Below are 21,984 nucleotides of genomic sequence, written 5' to 3'. Positions count from 1 at the left end.
TACTAAAACATCCAATCTTGATTTAAACATTGTCAGTGATGGAGAATCCACAACCCTTGGGAAATTGTCCCAATGGTTAAGTACTCTCGCTATTAAAAATTTACGCCTTATTTCCAGTCTGAATTTGTCTAGCTTTAATTTCCAGCCATTGTATCATGTTAGACCTTTCTCTGCTAGGCTGAAGAGCCCATTATTAAATATTTGTTCCCCATGTAGGTATTTATAGACTGTAATCAAGTCACCCCTTAACCTTGTCTGTGTTGAGCTAAGTAGCTTAAGTTTTTTGAGTCTATAAGGAGAGGTTACTCACCTTGTGCAGTAACTGGAGTTATTCAAGATGTGTGTCCCTGTGAGTGCTCCACTTCAGCTATGCCTGCACCCTGCGTCTTTGATCATAGCAATGCCTCTTCAGCCCATGCATGCATCCTACACATTCCTGTGCCCCGCACTGATGTTATATGGGGCTGTGTGGGCGAACTCCCCTCAGTTCCTTCTCCGCTTCAAAGTCCCAAAAGGGAGACACCGAAGCAGAGGAGGAGGAGGGTGGGTAGCAGATCACCCACAGGGGCACACATCTCAAAGAACTCCAGCTACTGCACAAGGTGAGTATCCTTTCCTCCTCCTCTGAGTATCAGCCCTGTGGGTGCTCTGCTTCAGGTGTCTCCTAAGCAGTACCCCGCTAAGGACGCAGGTGGTTCAGAACAGAGTCCAATACAGAGGAGAGAACTGCACTGCCCAGAGCAGTGTCATATCTTGCAGCAAGCACCAAGGCATAATGGCTAGAAAAAGTACAAACAGAGGACCAAGTTGCCACTCTGTGAATGTCTGCAGTTGGTACATCCTTAAGTCAGGCTAGAGATGCAGATAGTGTTCTTGTTGAATGTGCAGTCACTCTCAAAGGGGTTGAAAATGAGTTCAGTTAAATAGATATTGATACATCCAGACATCTACTTTGATAATCTCTGTTTTGAAATAACAGAATGCTTGTTTTGGTCCACAAAGGATACAAATAGTCTTGGAGATCTTCTAAAGGGTTTGGTCCGATCTAAGTAAAAAGCTAATGCCCTCCTGACATCTAGGGTATGGAACATGGGTTCTTGACTAGTCTGATGTGGCTTTAGGGGAAAAACAGGAGATGAATGATTAATTCATTCTGAGGACACCCAAGGTAAAAATCTTGGATGGGCCCATAGCACAACCTTCTCTCTGATGAATACCATAAATGGGGTGTGTGTGTGCCCGTTCTTTTGTTAGGATGGGGTGAAGAGTTTGATCGGCATCATGAATCAGTAGGCAAGGAGTGAACGGAAGCTGCCATGGAGGGTGAGAGGTGAGTCTGGTCAGACAGAGAGACCAAACTTTTCATCACCACATTGGTGCAATCAGTATGGCTTTGGCCTGATCTTGTTGAGAACTTCTAGTAGTAACGGTGTCAGCGGATATACATAAAGAAACCCATTTGTCCAGGAGATGAGAAAAGTGTCTCCTTGGGATTGGGGTTCAAGACCCCTTCTGCAGCAATACCTGATGCATTTTGTGTTGGTTGCTATGGCAAACAGATCAACCTCTTGGAACCTCCAAGCTAAGAATATCTTGTGAAGGACTCGGGAGTTCAGTTCCCATTCATGATTTAGAAGAAATGTTTGCTGAGGTCGTCTGCCTCGGTGTTCTGAATACCTGGGAGATATGAAACTGAGTTGACTATCTGGTTGGATATGCACCAATTCTAGGAGTTTTATCACTTTGGTTCAGACATATGGGGAACATGCTCCTCCCTTATGGTTGACATAACAGATGAATGCCACATTGTCTGTCCTTATCTTTATTGACTTGGATCTGATTGTATGTAGAAAGTATAGGCAAACATTTTTCACTGCTATCGTTGAGTGAGCCTAAGCTGTGCTTTCTTGGTTTGTAAACTGTTCAAATCCACTCCTGGAGGCCTCTTAGATGTAAGCCGGGGTGTTGCACTACGAAAATACAAGCTGTGTCCTAGCAGTTGAAGACAATAGAATACTGTTACTTGAGGACTGCCCTGAATTCTTGAGATGAGATTCATTAGTGCAAGAAATCTTCTGGAAGGGAGGTATGCTCTGCCTGTCAATTCATTCAGGGAAGCGCCTATGAAATCTAGACACTGTAGACTTTGAGGTTGATTTGAAGGCCCAGGCTGTGGAACAGAGAACATGTCATCTTTGGTGTCAACACTTCTTGATGTGACCTGCCCCTGACCATGCAGAATTGTTGAGAATACTCTTGGGGCAGAAGATAGGCCAAAAGGGAGCACTCTGTAGTGGTAGTGCTCGTTGCTCATTAGAAAATGAAGAAACCTCATGTGAAGGGTGAATAGTGACATGAAAATGTGCATACTCCAGGTGAGAATCATGAACCACTCTCCTAACTCTAATGAGGGAATTATTGCTAAAATGATCACCATCCTGAACTTCTGCTGTTTTACCTATCTGTTTAGATACCTGAGATCCAAAATTTGTCTCCACTCTCCATTCTTTTTGGGTATCAGGAAGTACTTTGAATAGACTCCCTTTCCCCTATGCTGTACAAGAACAGGTTTTATTGCTCCTAAATGTACAAGAAAGGCAATCTCTTGCACCAGCAATTGATCATGAGAAGGGTCCTTAAATAGGTCTGTGGAGGGGAAATGGGTGGAGGGATAGATTTGAAATGGATAGCGTAACTGGATGTTGTGGCTTCCAAAACCCATCGTCCGATGTTATACCATCCCATGAAGCTTGAAAATAGGAGAGGGGGCATCCGAAGAGGATGTTACAGCTGTAAAACCTTGTCGATTGGGTGGTTGAGACTAGGGCTGTCGATTAATTGCAGTTAACTCATGCGATTAACTAAAAAAAATTAATTGCCGTTTTAATCAATAGAATACCAATTGAAATTCATACCAGTACTGTAGTGTAGTCTCTTTAACATGAAAGTGCAACTTACAGATGTAGATTTTTTTTTGTTACACAATTGCACTCAAAACAAAACAATGTAAAACTTTAGAGCCTACAAGCCCACTCAGTACTACTTCTTGTTCAGCCAATCACTAAGACGAACAAGTTTGCATACCTTTAAGGAAATAATGTTCCCGCTTCTTATTTACAAGGTCACCAGAAAGTGAGAACAGGTGTTCGCATGGCACTTTTGTAGCCAGCATTGCAAGGTATTTACATGCCAGATATGCTAAACATTCATATGCCCCTTCATGCTTTGGTCATTCCAGAGGACATGCTTCCATGTTGATGACACTTGTTAAAAAAATAAGGCGTTAATTAAATTTGTAACTGAACTCCTTGGGGGAGAATTGTATGTCTCCTACTCTGTTTTACCTGCATTCTGCCATATAGTTCATATTACAGCAGTCTCTGATGATGCCCCAGACCATGTTGTTCATTTTATGAACACTTTCACTGCAGATCTGACAAAATGCAAAGAAGGTACCAATGTGAGATTTCTAAAGATAGCTACAGCATTTGATCCAAGGTTTAAGAATCTGAAATGCCTTCCAAAATCTGAGACGGACGAGGTGTACAGCATGCTTTCAGAAGTCTTAAAAGAGTAACACTTCAATGCGGAAACTACAGAACCCGAACCACCAAAAAAGAAAATCAACCTTCTGCTGGTGGCATATGATTCAGATGATGAAAATGAACATGTGTCGGTCTGCACTGCTTTGAACTGTTATTGAGCAGAACCCGTCATCAGCATGGACGCATGTTCTCTGGAATGGTGGCTGAAGCATGAAGGGATTATGAATCTTTAGCAAATGTGGCACGTAAATATCTTGCAATGCCGGCTACACCAGAGCCATGCGAATACCTGTTCTCATTTTCATGTGGCACTGTAAACAAGAAACGGACAGCATTATCTCCTGCAAATGTAAACAAACTTGTTTGTCTGAGTGATTGGCTGTACAAGAAGTAGTACTGAGTGGGCTTGTAGGCTCTAAAGCAAGGGTGGGCAAACTATGGCCCGGGGGCTGCATCTGGCCATCCAGATGTTTTAATCGGCCCTCAAGCTCCTGCTGGGGAGCAGGGTTTGTCCCGCTCCGGCACTCCAGCCGAGGAGCGGGGTCAGGGGCTTGCCCCACTGCGCGTGGCTCCTGGAAGCAGCGGCATGTCCCCCCTCTGACTCCTACACTTAGGGGCAGCCAGGGGGCTCTGCGGTTTGCACCCACCCCAAGTGCCACCCCCACAGCTCCCATTGGCCGGGAACCATGGCTAGTGGGAGCTGCAGGGGCAGTGCCTGCAGATGGGGCAGTGTGCACAGCTGCCTGGCTGCACCTCTGAATAGGAGCCGGAGGCGGGACAGGCTGCTGCTTCTGGAAGCTGCTTGAGGTAAGTGCTACTCGGAGCCTGCACCCTTGACCCCACCCACGTCCCAACCACCTGCCCGAGCCCTGATCCCCCCTTCCATCCTCGAACTCCTTGGTCCCAGCCCAGAGCACCCTCCTGCACCCCTCACCCCTCACCCCCAGCCTGCACTTCGAGTTGTTGCCCTCACCCCCACCTGCACCCCAACCCATATACTTCAGCCAGCAGAGCTTGATGACAGGAAGAAAATGCAACCAATGACAGCTGGGAAGTTTTCTCTGTCCATTTTGAGTTGATTATTGATCTAGGAATTGAGAAACAAATGTTTGTGTATCTTGGCACACTGTTAACATGATGGAGATGGCTCAACAAATAACTCCAATGGCAAGAGCAGAAACACTGAAACCTCACACTATTCTGTGGGTGGGAAAGGAAGAGAGATTTCACCAAACCCAGGCTTTCATCTTTTCTAATGTATTGCTGGGTGACCTGCATTCTCAAAATTGCAGATAAATACAGCCACAGGAAATGGCTCACATAGAAGAGTTCACAGAAACTCCTGTTAGGGTCTTGTAACACACAAAGGGGGTCCTGTAATAGGAATTCTAGCTGTTTATAGCTTAATTTCAGGTTTGGGTCATAACTTCCTTGCTGTAGTCACAAAGCAACTTGCTCACAGTACATAATTTGCAAAGGGTTGAGAATTGCAAAATTATGTTACTGTTGGAACAGATTCAGTTACCGTACAGCCTTCTCCATTAGATACTTGCCACTAAGTAAAGGTCTGTTGAGCGTATACAGAGGTGGTAGATCTTCTATCTCTGCTATCCGCTGGTATACTGCTCTGGATAGATGGTCCCCATGATATAAACTCCCCAAGATGATGCTAGAGAAGTAAATTGGCTCCACAAAGAGGCTAAGTAAGGATCCTTGAATACCCAACACGTTCCACCTAAGGGGAAGGAAAAAAAAAACACTTTCTTTTTAACAGAACAAGTAATCTTGACTAGAAACAAAAGGAGACAATCTCAATGGACTCGACTTTCAGTCTCCCCTCTTGCCCAAAGCCTGACTTTGTTGTAGCTGTGTACCCAGCCAGAGTCCCACAGCACAGCGTTACACCATGCCTGTGAAGCACATCCTGGAGTCCTGAACATCAGCAGGTGCTGCAAATCTGCGATATGGCAGCCAAGGCCCAATTTCAGAGGCAGAGTCCATGACTCTGGTTCCCCACTGCCATAGCTGGTGGGGCCTCTCCAAACGTCCTAGTGTAGGGAGAGGGATGAGATCTATCCAGCTGAGTGAATGTCAGTCACACAGGACAGGATGAGAGCTCTTAGCTTGAAGTGAGCACTGATGTCTTCAAAACAGATCCGTCAGTGGGAAAGTCCCCTTTCCCAGGGTCGGGATGCAGGACACTTCCCAAAGTTTCTCCTCCTCCCCACAGGAGACAATTCTGTCCCCTTCACCCACAAGTCACCCTTCCTCTATTGCTGCTTTGAATGGATAACTGCAACTCCACAACCGCTATCGTGTCTATGGGCTCTGCAAAGGGATTCTCTAATCTAGGAGCTCATACGCACACAGTCTTTGCCCCTTTCAGCAGCTTCACAGATTTTGACTGTGGAAGCCTTGTCTGCATTGGTCTGACCATCCTTAGGGTAGGTCAGGTTGGTATGGAACCAATATGTGCAGGAGTAAACTACCTTTTACACCCATGTTCAAATACATCAGGATTTAGATGACTGCCAAGCATTTAAAAGACTTTAAAAAACCTCAATCCCCATTCTGGGGTATTTGGATCAGTCTCTGTCTTGCAGGGCACCTGCAGAATATTTCTGCAAAATTAATATATCAAATTTAACCCTAACGGCCCCCGAGTGGATGAAGAAGGAGGGGAGGTACAATTTGGTGCCCTTGCATAGGAACTAGCTACAGTTGTAGTTCCTGGGCTCATCTAAGCACGGGGCTTGTGGTGTTAGCCGCCCTTCGTAAGGAGCCAGGAACAGGTGGGGCAGCAGAGGGAAGCACACGCTTGAGGCACTGTACTTCTTTGAGCTCCAGCTGGGATGGCACAGCTCCACCACATTCTCAGCCCAGGCCAAAGATTACAGGGCACAATTGTTAAAAAGGGTCAACGAAATCCTAAACTTATAACCCTGTGTAAGAACCCTGTAACATTACTAAAAAAGCTCAAGCTTACTATAGTAAGGATGAACATGAAAACACCATATGCCAGTTTACTCACCTGTCATTAAAAATGTTTGTCCCAAGTTACTGGGAGAGCAAGCAGCATTTTGCAGTAATGCAAAACGTGTAAGGGAAAGATTAAGGCATATTTTATATCATATTTACATTATATTTGTTAGCCAAATATTGGAAAATAAAAATAAAGGAGTTGTGAGAAAATTATTTCAAATGTATTTCATTAGTTTTAAAGCTAAACAAGGTTTACAACAGAATAACACTTTACATACACACTATATATAAAAGACTACATTAATGATCATCTTTATATGTGAGAAGTCAGTCACAATTTTAGAATTAGATCCACTGAGAACATTTCCAGACTTTACCAGAATTAGAATTTTGCTGGCACAAGCAGATATTTAGATGACCAGATACCTCACAATGGTTCTCCTTACCAATATTCCAATTGCCAAGGTGTTGCCTCAGTATTTGCAGTATTCCTTATACCACATATGAGGAAGCATATGGACTACTGCAAATACAGAGGTAGCACTATTTAATACAAAACTGGAATGAATTCAAGGGCAAACGATGTCAGTTTCGGTCTTACAATTGCACCTGTAATCTATGTGCACTCAAATTAAGGACAGCTTCCACAAGCCCAGCCTATTACATTTAAATTTCAAAAACCCTACCAGGAAGACCAGAATGCATAGTGTGACCCTAACCCAAGCCTTCCTGTGCACACCTCTGTGACCCTGACCAAAACCTTCCCCCTGCCGCCTTTCTCCCTGCCTTTGTTAAGTATCTATAGTTTTTCAACTACACAATTCGGTGACCCTACTCAGTGCAGAAGATGAAAACTAACATCTGGGCTGGTTTAAAAATTATATTGATTAAAGCAAAACTAAATCTCTTAAATGCGTTTGTGCCTAGAAAACTAGATTCAAATTTGATTTCGCTCAGAACTAAAAATGATCATACTAGCCCCATCAGAATCACTGTGGATATTTTTCAATACCACAAAATGATTGAGCAATTTTCTATGATTCAGGCTGTTTTTCTGTTTGAGAAAAACATGGGACTTGAATGGAAATACTGTAGGTCATAACCAAGACACAATGACAGGGGTACGTAGGCAACGTTTTTACAGCCGATTTCCAGGTTATATTTGCTTTTGAAGTTAATACTATTTGTTTTCACTCTCATGAACACAAACATGACATCGCGTATTAGCATCTTCTCATTTTCTAAGTATATTGTAGTATTATTTTTTAAAAGGGTCACAAACATCTTCTCAATGTTGTTTCATGGACATGTACATTTAGGGCCCAAATTTAGAGCCCAAATTTTTGAAGTTAACAGGCCAAAATTCTCTCCTCATCTACATCCATTTATCTTCACCGCAAACAATGAGGTTACAAAGGTGGGAGAGCAAAATTTAGCCACAGAGTTTAGTAACCTCACAGGATGCATCATGTCCCTGCAGTATTATGGGGTCTATGAAAAGTGCTCTCTTCAAATCAGTGTATAAAATATTAAGAGAAAGTGGCTGCCTCCAAACCAAATATAGGTGGCCTTGCACCTGATTTACAAACCAAACACAAACCTACCCCTCTCCCACCTGGCTTAAGAATAGGTTTATAAGAATAGGTTTATAATAATTGATTAGCTTTTCAATGTTACACATTGCAGTAGGGAAGACACAAGATCTGGCCCAAGGGCACAGTGCTATATTTAGGGGGATTGGATGGCTCATGAAACTGGTAATGAAAAATAAATATTTCACCAGTAGGTCATCAGTTCAACTTCATTTCAGCTTAGTTGTGAGCAAAAGTCCACAAAGCCTATGTGAAATAAATTGGTGATCTTAGTTCAGTTCATAGAGGCCAGAGAGCCACGTCACAAACACATGGCTACCTCTGTCCCTCAATCCTTTCTCACCCTTAACAGAGAGAATAAAGACTGAGGCCCTGGTCTAGGAAAATACTTAAGCGCATACTTACCTTCAAGCACACGAGTATCCCACTGCATCTGAAGAAGTGGGTTTTTTACCTACGAAATCTTATGCCCAAATAAATCTGTTAGTCTTTAAGCTGCCACTGGACTCCTTGTTGTTTTTGTGGATACAGACTAACACGGCTATCCCCTGATACTTGAGTATCCCACTGAAGTTAATAGGACTGACAACTCAAGTGCTTAAAGTTAAACATGTGTTCTCATGTATTGCTGAACAGAGGCCTCAATGGGCATGAAGACCGCTTCCCAGCCTAAGATCTGGTTTCTGTGGAACAGCCGTGCACAAAACCTGCGCTGCTCGTGCTTGTGGGTTTAAGTTCATAGGGCTGGCAATCAACTCCCTTTCGTGAGCTTTTCTAAAGCTATAAAATAGAAATGACATTTTAAACATATATTTCCATTTTAAACTTTTGTGCAGTCATACGAAAAAGTAAAGTAATTGGCAATATGCAACATTCCTCTAACTACAACTCTGCACTTTTGTGAGTTACACACAATGCAAGGAGAAGCCATTCAAACTGATATGGGGAAGTGCTGCCCTGAAATACTGGCATGCAAGCATATCCAGAAGGGATTAAGAACTGACGTTAATTTCTGAGCAGCCTTTCATGAGGCAGGGCAGTGTTTCTCAGCCTTTTTGATACAGCGGACAGGCTTGCTGCCTTCCTAAGCTGTGTCATGGAGATCTCAGGGTCTGGCCATTGAGAAATACGGATGTAGAGCACTCCATGGATAGAAGGCATTTGTCAGGCTTTCATTTTAATAATCACCAAGGTTAGCCAAAGATTATGTTTAAACAATCTGTTTGATCAGGCATCAGAATTTCTTTGATTACTTTGTAATCCTGTCCTAGAAACAATTAGAAAAGGTGCCTAAACATGAAAATGGCAATTAAAAGGTACAATTCAAAGTAGCAATCCAGCCCTTTTTTACAGATAAGAGGTTGAAAGTTTTGTTATAGTGACTCTCACTATCACCACTCTGGTTAAGAGTTTATCATTGTTCTCATTACTATGTTTATTAGCTGCTGCTGCTTCTCTTAGAAAAAATAGACATAAGTGATGCCATTTTATTTAGAAATCTGGCTACTGAATAGTTACAGCAATTAGGGGTTTGCAAGCAAAAGGCAAAGATTAAGGCGATTTGCTTGTATGATTCAAGCTTTAAAGTTAGCTTTTAGAACTACAGAAGGGCTGAACCTGCAATTCCTACTAATTCAAGTCGTCCCACTGATTTCAACTGGGCTACTCAACTGAACAAGGAGATGCAAGATTAGGTTTTAGATTGAGAGTACAGATTAGTCCTGGTCTGTCATATGACATACCTCTTTATCATTATCTGAGTGAATAAAGTTCCATAATCACTGTTTATTTTATGAAGGAGGAATTGCATAACCTGTAATGCAGCTTTTGTCTTTGTTATCAGCTTTACTGCCAACTAGGCCTGGTTGAAAATTTTCCATCAACATTTTCTCTCGCTCTCTCTCCCCTTTCTCTTTTTTTACTGATAGAAAACTGGGTTTTTGGCACAAAGAAATTAAAAAAAAAAAGCTATGGAAATTATGGTGTGCCATCAAAAAACCCCTGAACATCTGAAAAATTTCATCTAAAATTGAAACCCACACTGGCTTAGAAATGCTGCCGCAGAGGCTCACAAGAGCTGCAGTTCAGGTACCTCATGTCCCCTTCTCCTAGCTGGACTGGGTTTTCCAGCTGGACGAGCAGTGGTGTGGCCGCAGGGTTCCTATCTCTCCTGCTTCTGAGACCCCTTCAGGCCCTCTGGAAATCAGTCTCATGTTCAGGGTGTGCAAAAGAGAGCGCTGGCACTTTCCTGTTACAGAGTGCCCCTCTCACCTCCTTTGAAAAAACCCTTCTGTGTGTCAGTCATCTTCTCAGACCAGAGGCCAACAGTTTCCAGTGCAAATCTCTACTTCAGTTAATATATAAACTCCTACCAGCTGACTGTTGCTGTCAATGCAGTTGTTTCAAGGATTCAATCAGACAAGCCATTAATATAGATACAGAAACATATACAACTGCTGTTGTATCACTGATGTTACAAATTAATTGTTTAAAAATTCTAATATTTACTCAGTTTGAAGGATTTTCTCTCTATGGTACATTAGGTGAATTTTGCAGAATTACCATATACATTCCTTTTCTCTTTATTCAGAATGCACTTTTTATCTGTGCTACTAACATTGCCTCAGCATTACACACACGTTTGTGCTTCTTGATTTTTTCTATTTTCAGTCTTTTCACATTTAATATGAGAGAAGGAAAACCACAGGTTCACATCAGAATCTTTCAAATAGGGAGAGTCGTGGTTTCCCTGCTATGCTGTCAAATTTCCTCCTCAAACTAATATATGCCCATAGCCAAGTGGGCTGCAGGCGCTTGACATTTCTGAATGTATTTATTTAAACCGATTTCATCTCTGAACAGATGAGAGAGATAAATATATGTCTAATTCTGCATCAGTACACAAGCACAGACTCTGCCAATGTACTTCTTGCTGTAATAAGAGGATGGGAATTTATGCTGCAATTTTTAAAAATTGATTCTATAGAACACTTGTTATTTACACTACTCTGGAGCAACAACAGGAATGAGGGCGCGTAACTTTAGCAGATGACAAAGTAGAATGTTCACAACTCTCTTCCTAACATCCTGTTATTTGTACAGTAATAGAAGTACACAAGGAACTGCTTTATGCAATTAAAATTCATAACCTTTAGAATGTGCAGTATCAGAGTTTATCTCAGGCATTCTTTGTTTACAGGACCTCAGTCTAATGCCAAAACAGCACTGGTTGAACAATGAAATTATATTTACCATGGAATGAAAAACTTGACAAAAAGTGGTATTTCCCACTTTTATGCCCAAAGTTATTCTTATTAATATCATTTGTGAGATCAACAAATGTGATCTATAAATGTGATAAATCTTTTGAAGCACTTGGAGGAGAGGAAGGTGATCAGGAACAGTCAACATGGATTCACCAAGGGCAAGTCATGCCTGACCAACCTGATTGCCTTTTATGATGAGATAACTGGCTCTGTGGATATGGGGAAAGCAGTGGATGCGATATACCTTGACTTTAGCAAAGTTTTTGATATGGTCTCCCCTAGTATTCTTGCCAGCAAGTTAAAGAAGTGTGGGCTGGATGAATGGACTATAAGGTGGATAGAAAGCTGGCTAGATTGTCGGGCTCAACGGGTAGTGATCAATGGCTCCATGTCTAGTTGGCAGCCGGTATCAAGTGGAGTGGCCCAAGGGTCGGTCCTGGGGCCGGTTTTGTTCAATATCTTCATAAATGATCTGGAGGATGCTGTAGATTGCACCCTCAGCAAGTTTGCAGATGACACTAAACTGGGAGGAGAGGTAGATACGCTGGAGGGTAGGGATAGGATACAGAGGGACCTAGACAAATTGGAGGATTGGGCCAAAAGAAATCTGATGAGGTTCAACAAGGACAAGAGCAGAGTCCTGCACTTAGGACGGAGGAATCCAATGCACTGCTACAGACTAGGGACCGAATGGCTAGGCAGCAGTTCTGCAGAAAAGGACCTAGGGGTTACAGTGGACGAGAAGCTGGATAGGAGTCAACAGTGTGCCCTTGTAGCCAAGAAGGCCAATGGCATTTTCAGATGTATAAGTAGGGGCATTGCCAGCAGATTGCCAGCAGGAAGTGATTATTCCCCTCTATTCAGCACTGGTGAGGCCATATCTGGAGTATTTGTCCAGTTTTGGGGCCCCCGCTACAGAAAGGATGTGGACAAATTGGAGAGAGTCCAGCGAAGGGCAACAAAAATGATCAGGGGGCTGTGGCACATGAGTTATAAGAAGAGGCTGAGGGAACTGGGATTGTTTAGTCTGCAGAAGAGAAGAGTGAGGGGGGGATTTGATCGTAGCGTTCAACTACCTGAAGGGGGATTCCAGAGAGGATGGAGCTTGGCTGTTCTCAGTGGTGGTAGATGACAGAGCAAGGAGCAATGGTCTCAAGTTGCAGCGGGGGCGGTCTAGGTTGGATATTAGGAAACACTTTTTCAGCAGGGGGGAGGGTGGTGAAGCACTGGAATGGGTTGCCTAGGGAGGTGGTGGAATCTCCGTCCTTAGAGGCCTGGCTTGACAAAGCCCTGGCTGGGATGATTTAGTTGGTGTTGGTCCTGCTTTGAGCAGGGGGTTGGACTGGATGACCTCCTGAGGTCTCTTCCAATCCTAATCTTCTATGATTCTATGATAAGGGAAAGAGTCTAAAAATTATTTACTAGTAATTCTGTTTGTGATAGACTCCTCTAAGCCTTACGGTGCTACCAACTGGGAAGCAAGGAGGTAAAGTGTTGTGAGCCCCCACTCCTGACTATATAGGCCTCAGCCAGTCCCCATCACTCCTGTTAAAGAGACCTGCAGACTAAGAACAGAATGCAAGGTAGTGAGACAAATAATTCACAAACAAGCAATGGCACCAACCTCCAACAGGGTAGGAGGGTGGGATGCAGAATGGGAGAAAAGGAGATGACAAACAGAATTCATAGGAAGTAATATCCCCTTGCCATAAGTATCTATTTTCTTCTATCCTATGGCAGTGGATTCAAACCCAGACCACAGACATCACATGCAGTAACTTCAAAAGGCAGGCATTCCTTACTGTGAGACTACAAGACCCTGTGGCTGCTGGAGGTATCCTGAGAGCAGAGAGTATGCAAAGACATTCTTGCAGCCATCCAGACATAGGGGGATCAAGGAGAAAAACTCCCAGAAATATAATGTGTGAAAAGAGGGGTACCCCGATAATTGCCCTGGCAGGCGACAGAAGTCATCACAGTTAGACTGTCACAGTGGAACAGGATGTAGTAATTCAAGTACCAGGTTCTCCGATGGCAGAAGAGCAACATGAAAGGTGTAGCTTGAGAAGACTGATACTCAACCTGCATTGCTCCATGGACCAGTGACTCTGGGCTGGCCATCTGTTCACTGCATCACCCCATTCGAAGAGTCTCATATTGGTGGGGAATACAGAAGTGAGGGATGAAGAGAAGGCAGAAAGAAAGGGTGGATGGAGAAGCCCACCAGTCCAGAGAGACAAACTGTTAGTGTAAAAACAAGGGTTCCTCCAGGGAATAGAAGGAGTGCCATATGGGCAACAGGGAAGTTACAAGGGAAATAAGTCCTGAACTTACTCCAACTCTCAGTGCTTAAGTCTCACCATCATCAAAACAAGGACACAAATACTTCCCTGTCTCAGTCAGATTGTGAGGCCTGTCTCATTAGTATCTGTAAAGTCCTATTAGAACCTATAAGTTGATATTTGCAGACAAAAATCCTACATGAATATGCAGTTAAGGTGCAATGTATATATCAGCATTGTAAGGGTAAAAAACACTACCGGAATGTTTTACTTATCCCAAAAGAAGTATCACAAACCTAGGAAATTCAGTGTTAAGGTTTCACTTAAAAGAAATGTAATCATGTTACTGTTTGGAAATGCACAGCGAAGGCACCCAAGCAACCTTACCACTGCAGTACAGTGCAGCATGCAATAACCACACGATTATGATGAATCCATTTTAGTGACTGTGATTCCAGACTACATTATCCTGATTTTTAAAGACTCAGTTTTTTCATATCTTTTCCTCTCATGGTGTCACTACAGGGTAGCATTAAGGTTGAGTGTCCTGGCTCGGAGCTCTGCTCTTTCACCCTCTCCTCCTAGCCTGAAGGAGAGCTCTCAAGATTTCTTACCTCCTTTTCTTCTTTAGTGACCCTGCAACAGGGAAATAGAGTGAAAGAGGCAGTGGGAAGGAAAGAATAGGAGACTCAGGAGAAAAGGCAAACAACATTGGTAAGAGGATGTTCTGGCTGAGGCTAAGTGATCAAGGGCAGAACTTCACATCTCTTTGCTTCACAGTAGTGGGCATCATGATGCTGTTTGTCTCTTAATCTACTGATGTAGGATGACAGAGGATTGATATAGAACAATAATGATCTTGTGAGTAGCATTCAAATACAAAAGAGTCTTTGGATGTTCAGATCTCCTTGGGAGGATATCTCTATGGAGCAAAGAGTTATCAAGTTTGGGAATGGAATATCTGCAGCTTGAGAGACTCGGGCAGGTGTAAGTGAGGTGAGCTAATTTTGATGAGTAGTGGGACTAGCTCCCCACCATCATAGAAGATGGTCAATGATCTGCACTGAGTTTGCAGCACTGACCACTCCAGACTCTTCATTGTGAAGATCGGAGAGAAGACAAGAATGGAGAGGATAAAAGCATGAATGGATAGAGGCACTTCCTAGAGGCCTGCAGCATTCTTAACAGGCTCATAGCCGAGCCAGCCCAGTAGCAAGCTGCTACTGAGGGACCAGAGACAGAGGACAGGGCTGTGACATTGTAGCTTAGCTTAGAATATACAGAGGAAGCTGTTCAGGAGCCAGAAAGTTTAATCAGTGAGTTGCCTGTATGACCTTTTATGGGCAGAGTTATCTCAATAGTCTTTGCCAGACTAGAGGATTTACTATGCAAGTAAACTTTATCTTTACCAAAATACAAAACGTTTGACCATAATGTTACTTTTGTTTCATTACTGGACAGTTTTTATGCATTAAATTATTTCAATAATGCAAATGGTGTCATATCTTTTGTTAAATCCCAAAAAAAACTCAATGGCATCTGAAATTGGTTAGTAATGGTATGGTACTGAATACTGGAAATTGCATAGTAATAAACCCATTAAAAGTGAAATTGGCAGAACATGACTATAAATGTAAACACTGGGCCTCCTTACTCCTCATACAGCATCCCCTCTATGTGTCTCAGGGTCGCATCTGCTTTCTCTAGTGACACTCACATTTTTACTCTGGTTACCCCCCTGAATTACAACTAGCTATGAGAGACTGACCTGGATTCTGTTCTGCGTCACACAGAATCAACAAAATAGTCAAATGAATTCTGGCTGAATAATCTGTTTTTTTTTTAACTCGTGATGAATACAACACAGTTTTCATGTCTCAGATGGAGTTTACAGAGTTGGCAGTTAGGTATGTCACCTTGAATTGTAAGCTAGGAAATTTGTGTGGCCAGTCATCGTAAAGAATAAATAAGGAATGCGCATGTCATTCTTATAGAATCAATTTTTAGTGTGTAACCGTATTTGAATCAGTGGATAGTCTGGAACCAGTATGGAATGAAGGTTTGTAAGTAGAGTAACATTTTCAAAATGGAGCTTTTGCGATCTCCCAACAGGTCCTGACTTATTCATAGAAGTTTAACATATAAAAGCATACATTTCTCACACACTATAGGAACCCTGTTGGTTCTCCCACAAGGACAGAGAATGGAGAATCAAGCAAGTAGATCTCTCTCTCTGGTTTTAATTCTCATATAACGCTTATACAGCACAGTGAATAGGTTCAACCCACTTTGTATTTTACAAATGTATCTAACAATATTTTAATCAATTAATCCTGGTTTGATAAAATGCATAAACTATTTTTTATTAAAAAAATAAAAGGACATACATACACAATATCCTCAACTAAGAAAAGCTGCCATTTCTTTTGTGTGATTTGTGGGACCCTATGGGGTACTGGGAAAATGTAGAGCTGATTTGAAAAGCTAGCTTGTCATTTTCCTAAAATTTCCCTGAGGTTGCTACACTTTTCAGAGGATACAGCTGTTTAATTTGGGGGACAATAGGTTGGTTGAGCTTGTTTGTTTACATTTTAACAAAGTCTTTAACTAATGAAAGAGCACAATAACTAAAACAATAAAAATAAATCAGTGTCACATTTTCACAGACGAAAACACTACTTTTATTAAAAAGCTTTCTAGCCATTAATTTTTTTTAAAAAGGTCACATTTAACTGTATCAACCAAGTAACAGGTTCTTAACTAACGATGTTTTGCCATTTAAAATGATATTGTACATTTACATATGAAGTATATAGACATATATCTACAGCACATTGGCACAGTCTATATTTTGATCCAAGTTATATAGAAGCATGACTTACACAACATACTCATGCATGTTGTATTTTGCCAATACCACATTATATCTGACGAAAGCTACATGTTGTAATAATAATATTATTCAAGATATTAACAATACAAAATGATGCAGATATAACAAAGTAGCAAATTTAGTGAATTAGACTCTATGGCACTCTACCACCTTGAAGAGAGAAAATATGCTTGTGGGATAAGTTTTGGATGGAATAAATGATTCCTATCCTTCTTGGGCTTGAGCCTCACCACTGAAGCCAATGGGAATTTTGTCACTGACTTCAATGGGAGCAGAATCAGAGCATCTAATCTCATGCTGGGGGTCTAGACAACGAGCTTGATCTACAACCTCTACATTCACCTCCTGGGTCAACTAATGAATGACTCAGACAAGACACTGTCAACATGACATCTGAAGACCATGTAGAATTTCCATCCATCCAGATGTTCAGGCTATGCGGAAAGCAGATATTAAGTACACCCTCCAGCAACCTATGTTTTAGGATGCAAGCTGTAACCAGAGTCCCCATTTCAGAATAAAACCAGAATAATAGGGAAGAGAAACCAGACACTTAATATCTTACCTAGCTATCTTGTCACTGCAAGACATAGTAAGCAGTCTCTCTCCCTGTAATACTCCGTCCCACGTCTGGATGGTAGTAGTAGATCGGACTGGAATTGTCCCTTCTCCAGATTCTATTTTTGTCCGTAGCTGTCCTCTTGCTTTCCGGTTTGGATGTCTGTCTCCCTGATCTGAATGACAAAAATTGTTTTAAGTCAATTAAGAAACAACTGTACAGAAGCAGTGGTCATGAAATGAGTGAAGGCAATATATTTTTATGCTGGTAACCATCTTGGAAAAGGTCACAAAGTTTGGTACCGATTTCTATTACTCATTTTAATTTAGCTACAGCATCAAATATCTTTCTTGTATACAATATTCTCCAAAATACATTTTCTATTAAACCAAGCTTTTCAGGAAAGAACATCTCAGATATAGTATTTAGTTCTGAAGTTCAGTTCTGGGCATTTCAGTGCTAGAATGAAATTAACAAATCAGTGTAGTTTCGCCATGTGGGCCCCAGGATATTAGAAAGACAAGGTGGATGAGGTAATATCTATTATTGGACCAGCTCTCTCACTGACAGATGTTGGGCCAATAAAAGATATTACCTCTCTCACTTTGTCTCATTAACAAATCAGGAAATTCAGAGAAGAGCAACAAAAATCATTAAAAGGCAGCAATGATGAGGAAGCCCAATGAGTTCCATAAGGACACAAAGTGAGTTATTGGCTTATCCCTAACAGAACCCAGGATCTTCCCAGCTCTAGCTTCTAGCCCAAATGGCCAGTTTTTCTGTTTATATTTAGTCTAAAGTAAATGGTCCAGATTTTCAAGAAGAGATCTTTCTCCCCCCCCCCCAAATCCATATACAAGAGGCCAGAATTAAAATGACTGCTTACTTCTAATGTTGCCATTTGTCTGTAATCAAATATACTCTAAGCAATTCCTTGATAGCTAGAATCATACCCTCTTGTGCTGCTTCATGTGGTGAGAAAATCCGAGCATCTCCACATGGAGAGGTACTGATATAGAGATGAAATTGCACATTTTCTTTCAGTTTAAATCCGCCTCGTTCAGACTTGATAAAGATGGATTTTTGTTGATCTTCTTTATTACTGGAATATAAACAAAGAAGAGAACTGTAGTCAAAACCTGAAGAGAAACAAATGCAGGAGATTAAGCCCAGTGTAACTTACTATACATTAAAATTATTAACGTATGGCATCAAATGTGTCACCTAAGCGTTACTGCAAACCATACAGAAAGAAAAGAAGTTAGAAACAAGAAATAAAGAGTACCTGACATTGCCCAGTGAACTTATAAAGGACCATTAGTAACTGAAACAAAACTATACATCTGCTAGTCCATTTGATGGCATTTTAATTTTATTTCCACCAATTCAAAGAACAGTTGAATAACTAAAATGTGTTTACACTTTGAAGAACGACATGATTAATTCATAACTCACTATTTCTGAACCATAATAAAAATATCAGAGTTCAATATAGTTATAGATATGCCTCCTTAAATGAGTGTTTTTCTGTTAAGCTCACACTTTGTGACAGGGACCAGAGCGTTCAATTTAAAATTTCAGTAACTTCAGCTATTTTATATGATAATTTTTTCAATGGGACTCCTTAGCTTTGTGTTACAATTCAACTAATCATCAGATAGACACATGATGTTCATAGCACAATCTCAGCCTCCTTAAACTTACCTTACAAACAGCTCAAGTTGTGTGTAAAGAAATTTAAGCAGGCACCTGCGAGATATAATTTCTGCATGGCAATCGTTTAATGCAAGACCACGGTCACTCATGTATTCTCCATTTATGCATTTCGTCCCTGTGGAAACACTTATAACCTGGGCATCCTTCACATCTGTACCTGGGAAACAAATTTCAGGAAGAAAATGTAATTAAATGCACACAAATTTAATAACTGACTTTCCTTTTGGAATTCAAACATGTTCTTAAAAAAGAAAGTATTTTTCTTCAAACATTTTCTTTACAAAAAAAGCTTCAATCTGAAAGCGGAGGTTACTTACCTGGAACTGGAGGTTCTTGAAATGTGTGGTCCCTTTCTGCATTCCACTGAGGGCAAGGTGCAAGCGAAGTGCCCACAGCCAGAGCTTTCCGAAGTAGTAATGTCCTTGGGTCCATGCATGTGCCCTTACATTGCCTCATCGTTTCGACTAAGGTGGTAAAGGGCAGCAGGGCTGGCCTTAGGGGTGGGTGACCCCCCAGGTGCCGTGGTCAGGGGGCGCCATGCGCAGTGCAGAGGTGTGCTGCTGGTGCGAAGGGTAGCACCCGGAACAGTGAGTGACAGCAGGGAGTGCTGCACATGGGTGAACTTTCAGGAGGCACAGGGGCATTGCCCCCCCCGCAAATTCACAGAGGCAATGCGTGAGGGTGTGCCCAGATTTCTTCCTGCTTCTCCCCATGGAAAAATGTGTTCAGGGGGGTGAGTGGCAACACATGGAGCGCTTGGTGTTGCTGCTGGGCTCCCTCCCCCCAGAATGTTCCTCTGGGCTGGGAGAGGGGGATGAGCAGCAACACCAGACGCTCTGTGCGTCCAGGTCACTTTCTCCACCAGGGCTGTGTAGCATCAGGAGCTGCTGTCCTGCCCTTCCCTTATGCAGCCCACATGGGGGAAGTGATCTGGACACAAGGAGCACCTAGCGTTGGAGGGGGTGCAAGGGACTGGGGAGAAGGGGCACAGGAGGTGAGTGCAGGGGACTGGGGAGAAGGGACACAGGAGGAGTTAAGGGAGAAGGGGTGCAGAAGGGTTTGGGGGAGAAGAGACACAGGAGGGGAGTGCAGGGGTTAGGAGAGAAGGAAGTGTGGGAGGAGCTAGGGGAGAAGGGGTTATTCATTATGATAGTTATTACTGTGTATTTTACAAATAATTTCAGACATACGTTTCAGATTAGATGCCTGAAATCGCACTCAGTTTTATCAGCAAAAACAACGAGGAGTCCTTGTGGCACCTTAGAGTCTCACACATTTATTTGGGCATACGCTTTTGTGGGCTATAACCCACTTCATCAGATTCATGGAGTGGAAAATACTGTCTGCAAATCTACTCAAGGGACACCATCATAGGACATAGCCACATCAGCCACACCATCAGGAGCTGGTTCTCCTGTACATCTACCATGTACATTGGACAAACCGGACAGTCTCTATGCAAAAGAATAAATGGACACAAATCAGACATCAAGAATTGTAACATTCAAAAACCAGAAGGAGAGCACTTCAATCTCCCTGGACACTCAATAACAGATTTAAAAGTGGCCATTCTTCAACAAAAAAACTTCAAAACCAGACTTCAAAGAGAAACTGCAGAACTTGAGTTAATTTGCAAACTTGACACCATCAAATTAGGCCTGAATAAAGACTGGGAATGGCTGGGTCACTACAAAAGTATTTTTCCCTCTGTTGATACGCACATCTTCTTGTCAGCTGTTGAGAATGGGCCACTTCCACCCTGATTGAACTGGCCTCGTTAGCACTGACCTCCAACTTGGTAAGGCAACTCCCATCTTTTCATGTGCTGTATTTTTATACCTGCCTCCTGTATTTTCCACTCCATGCATCTGATGAAGTGGGTTCTAGCGCACGAAAGCTTATCCCCAAATAAATTTGTTAGTCTCTAAGGTGCCACAAGGACTCCTTGTTGTGTTTGCTGATACAGACTAACATGACTACCACTCTGAAACCTGTCAGTTTTATCAGTGACTACCATCTCTCAGCTTCTCTGCACTAGGACAAGATGAGTTCATCTCCCCCTAGGTCTGCTTAGGTTCTCTCCTTCCCTTACTCTCTTCTTGGGAGCATGCAGAAACCTACCAGCAGGAGCCAAAGATTTGAGCCTGAAACCTTTACGCTGTAAGGAGTCCTTATTCATACTCTTAATCTCACTTAACTCAGGAAGGTTCCAAGATCTGTCCCCAGCTCCTGCTGCAGCTCAGCAGTTCAGAGTTTTGGAGCAGCACTATATTTGTGTTGATTTGTCTGCAAACATTTTGATGTTTTGCTGCTGTCATGAGGAATAAAGAACGATTCTATGCTTTTTATCCCGAAGTAAAATCACATATGGCAGACTCCTACTGGCTATATACAGAGCATGTTGTGAGAGATAAAGCATGTTTTCTTGTTGATTCTGAGACAGACATTGTAGATGTGTAATGCTGTTAAAGCTAGAATGTTAGAGTTTGCACAGGAATTACTCTACAAATTAATTCCTAATAAAGATAATTTCTTCAGAATAAGCACTGGAATCATCTTTTATAATACTGATTAGCCTAATCAAATTATTTTTGTAAAGATTGTTTAATAGCAGACAATATATGTCTACGTCCAAAATTTATATCCTTTATGCCATGGTTTTTGCACTTGTTTATATATTTTTATTATTGCTTTTTGTTTTTTAGCTAACACAGAAGTTGCTAGGTGGTTGCTATACAATTATAACAAGAGAACCCAGGCAAACCAAGCGCTGTATGTTCTGTACTCCGTTTGACTGGTTATTGTGAGTATGTTTTTTAAGCCTTAATCTCGTGAGACTCCATTTCCACAGCTACGGATCGTGGAAATTCCTGTAGTAGGTGATGGAGTGCTCACCCCGTTGTACTGGAATTTATGAAAGAGTGCACTTCTGTTTTAGATTACCTACCTCCCACTTTTTTTTAAAAATTACATATCCAAAAACAAAACAGGTAAAATAAGTCTTTATCCTATTTGGTTTTTTTTAAATATTAACTCTGCAATTATGGACCAGCAAGAAGGAAAGCTGATCTATAAATGATCTTTTCTCATAGCATTGTATTAAACCAGCTGGACAGAGAAGATATAAGAGACAGCCTCTAGGAAGTAAC

The 21,984-nt window shown here is 41.9% G+C and overlaps 1 protein-coding gene across 8 annotated transcripts in view; it reads right to left on the bottom strand.

Moving 5' to 3' along the window:
- ADARB1 (adenosine deaminase RNA specific B1) overlaps positions 1–21,984 on the bottom strand; it is a 223,260-nt gene that overhangs the window by 8,921 nt on the left and 192,355 nt on the right. For all 8 annotated transcript variants that reach the window (XM_084643474.1, XM_084643477.1, XM_084643480.1 and 5 more), the window contains 4 exons: positions 18,824–18,992; positions 18,073–18,221; positions 17,126–17,294; positions 5,099–5,280 (listed from right to left, as the gene is read on the bottom strand). In XM_084643474.1, coding sequence (XP_084499600.1) covers positions 5,099–5,280; positions 17,126–17,294; positions 18,073–18,221; positions 18,824–18,992 — 669 coding nt within the window. The remainder of the gene's footprint in view (positions 1–5,098; positions 5,281–17,125; positions 17,295–18,072; positions 18,222–18,823; positions 18,993–21,984) is intronic.

The sequence above is a fragment of the Lepidochelys olivacea genome, assembly GCF_965140295.1.
Source record: "Lepidochelys olivacea isolate rLepOli2 genome assembly, chromosome: 11".
In the NCBI taxonomy this organism is placed as follows: Eukaryota; Metazoa; Chordata; order Testudines; family Cheloniidae; genus Lepidochelys; species Lepidochelys olivacea.
Note: the sequence above shows the minus strand (reverse complement) of the source record. Positions and strands in the feature narration are given on the sequence as shown.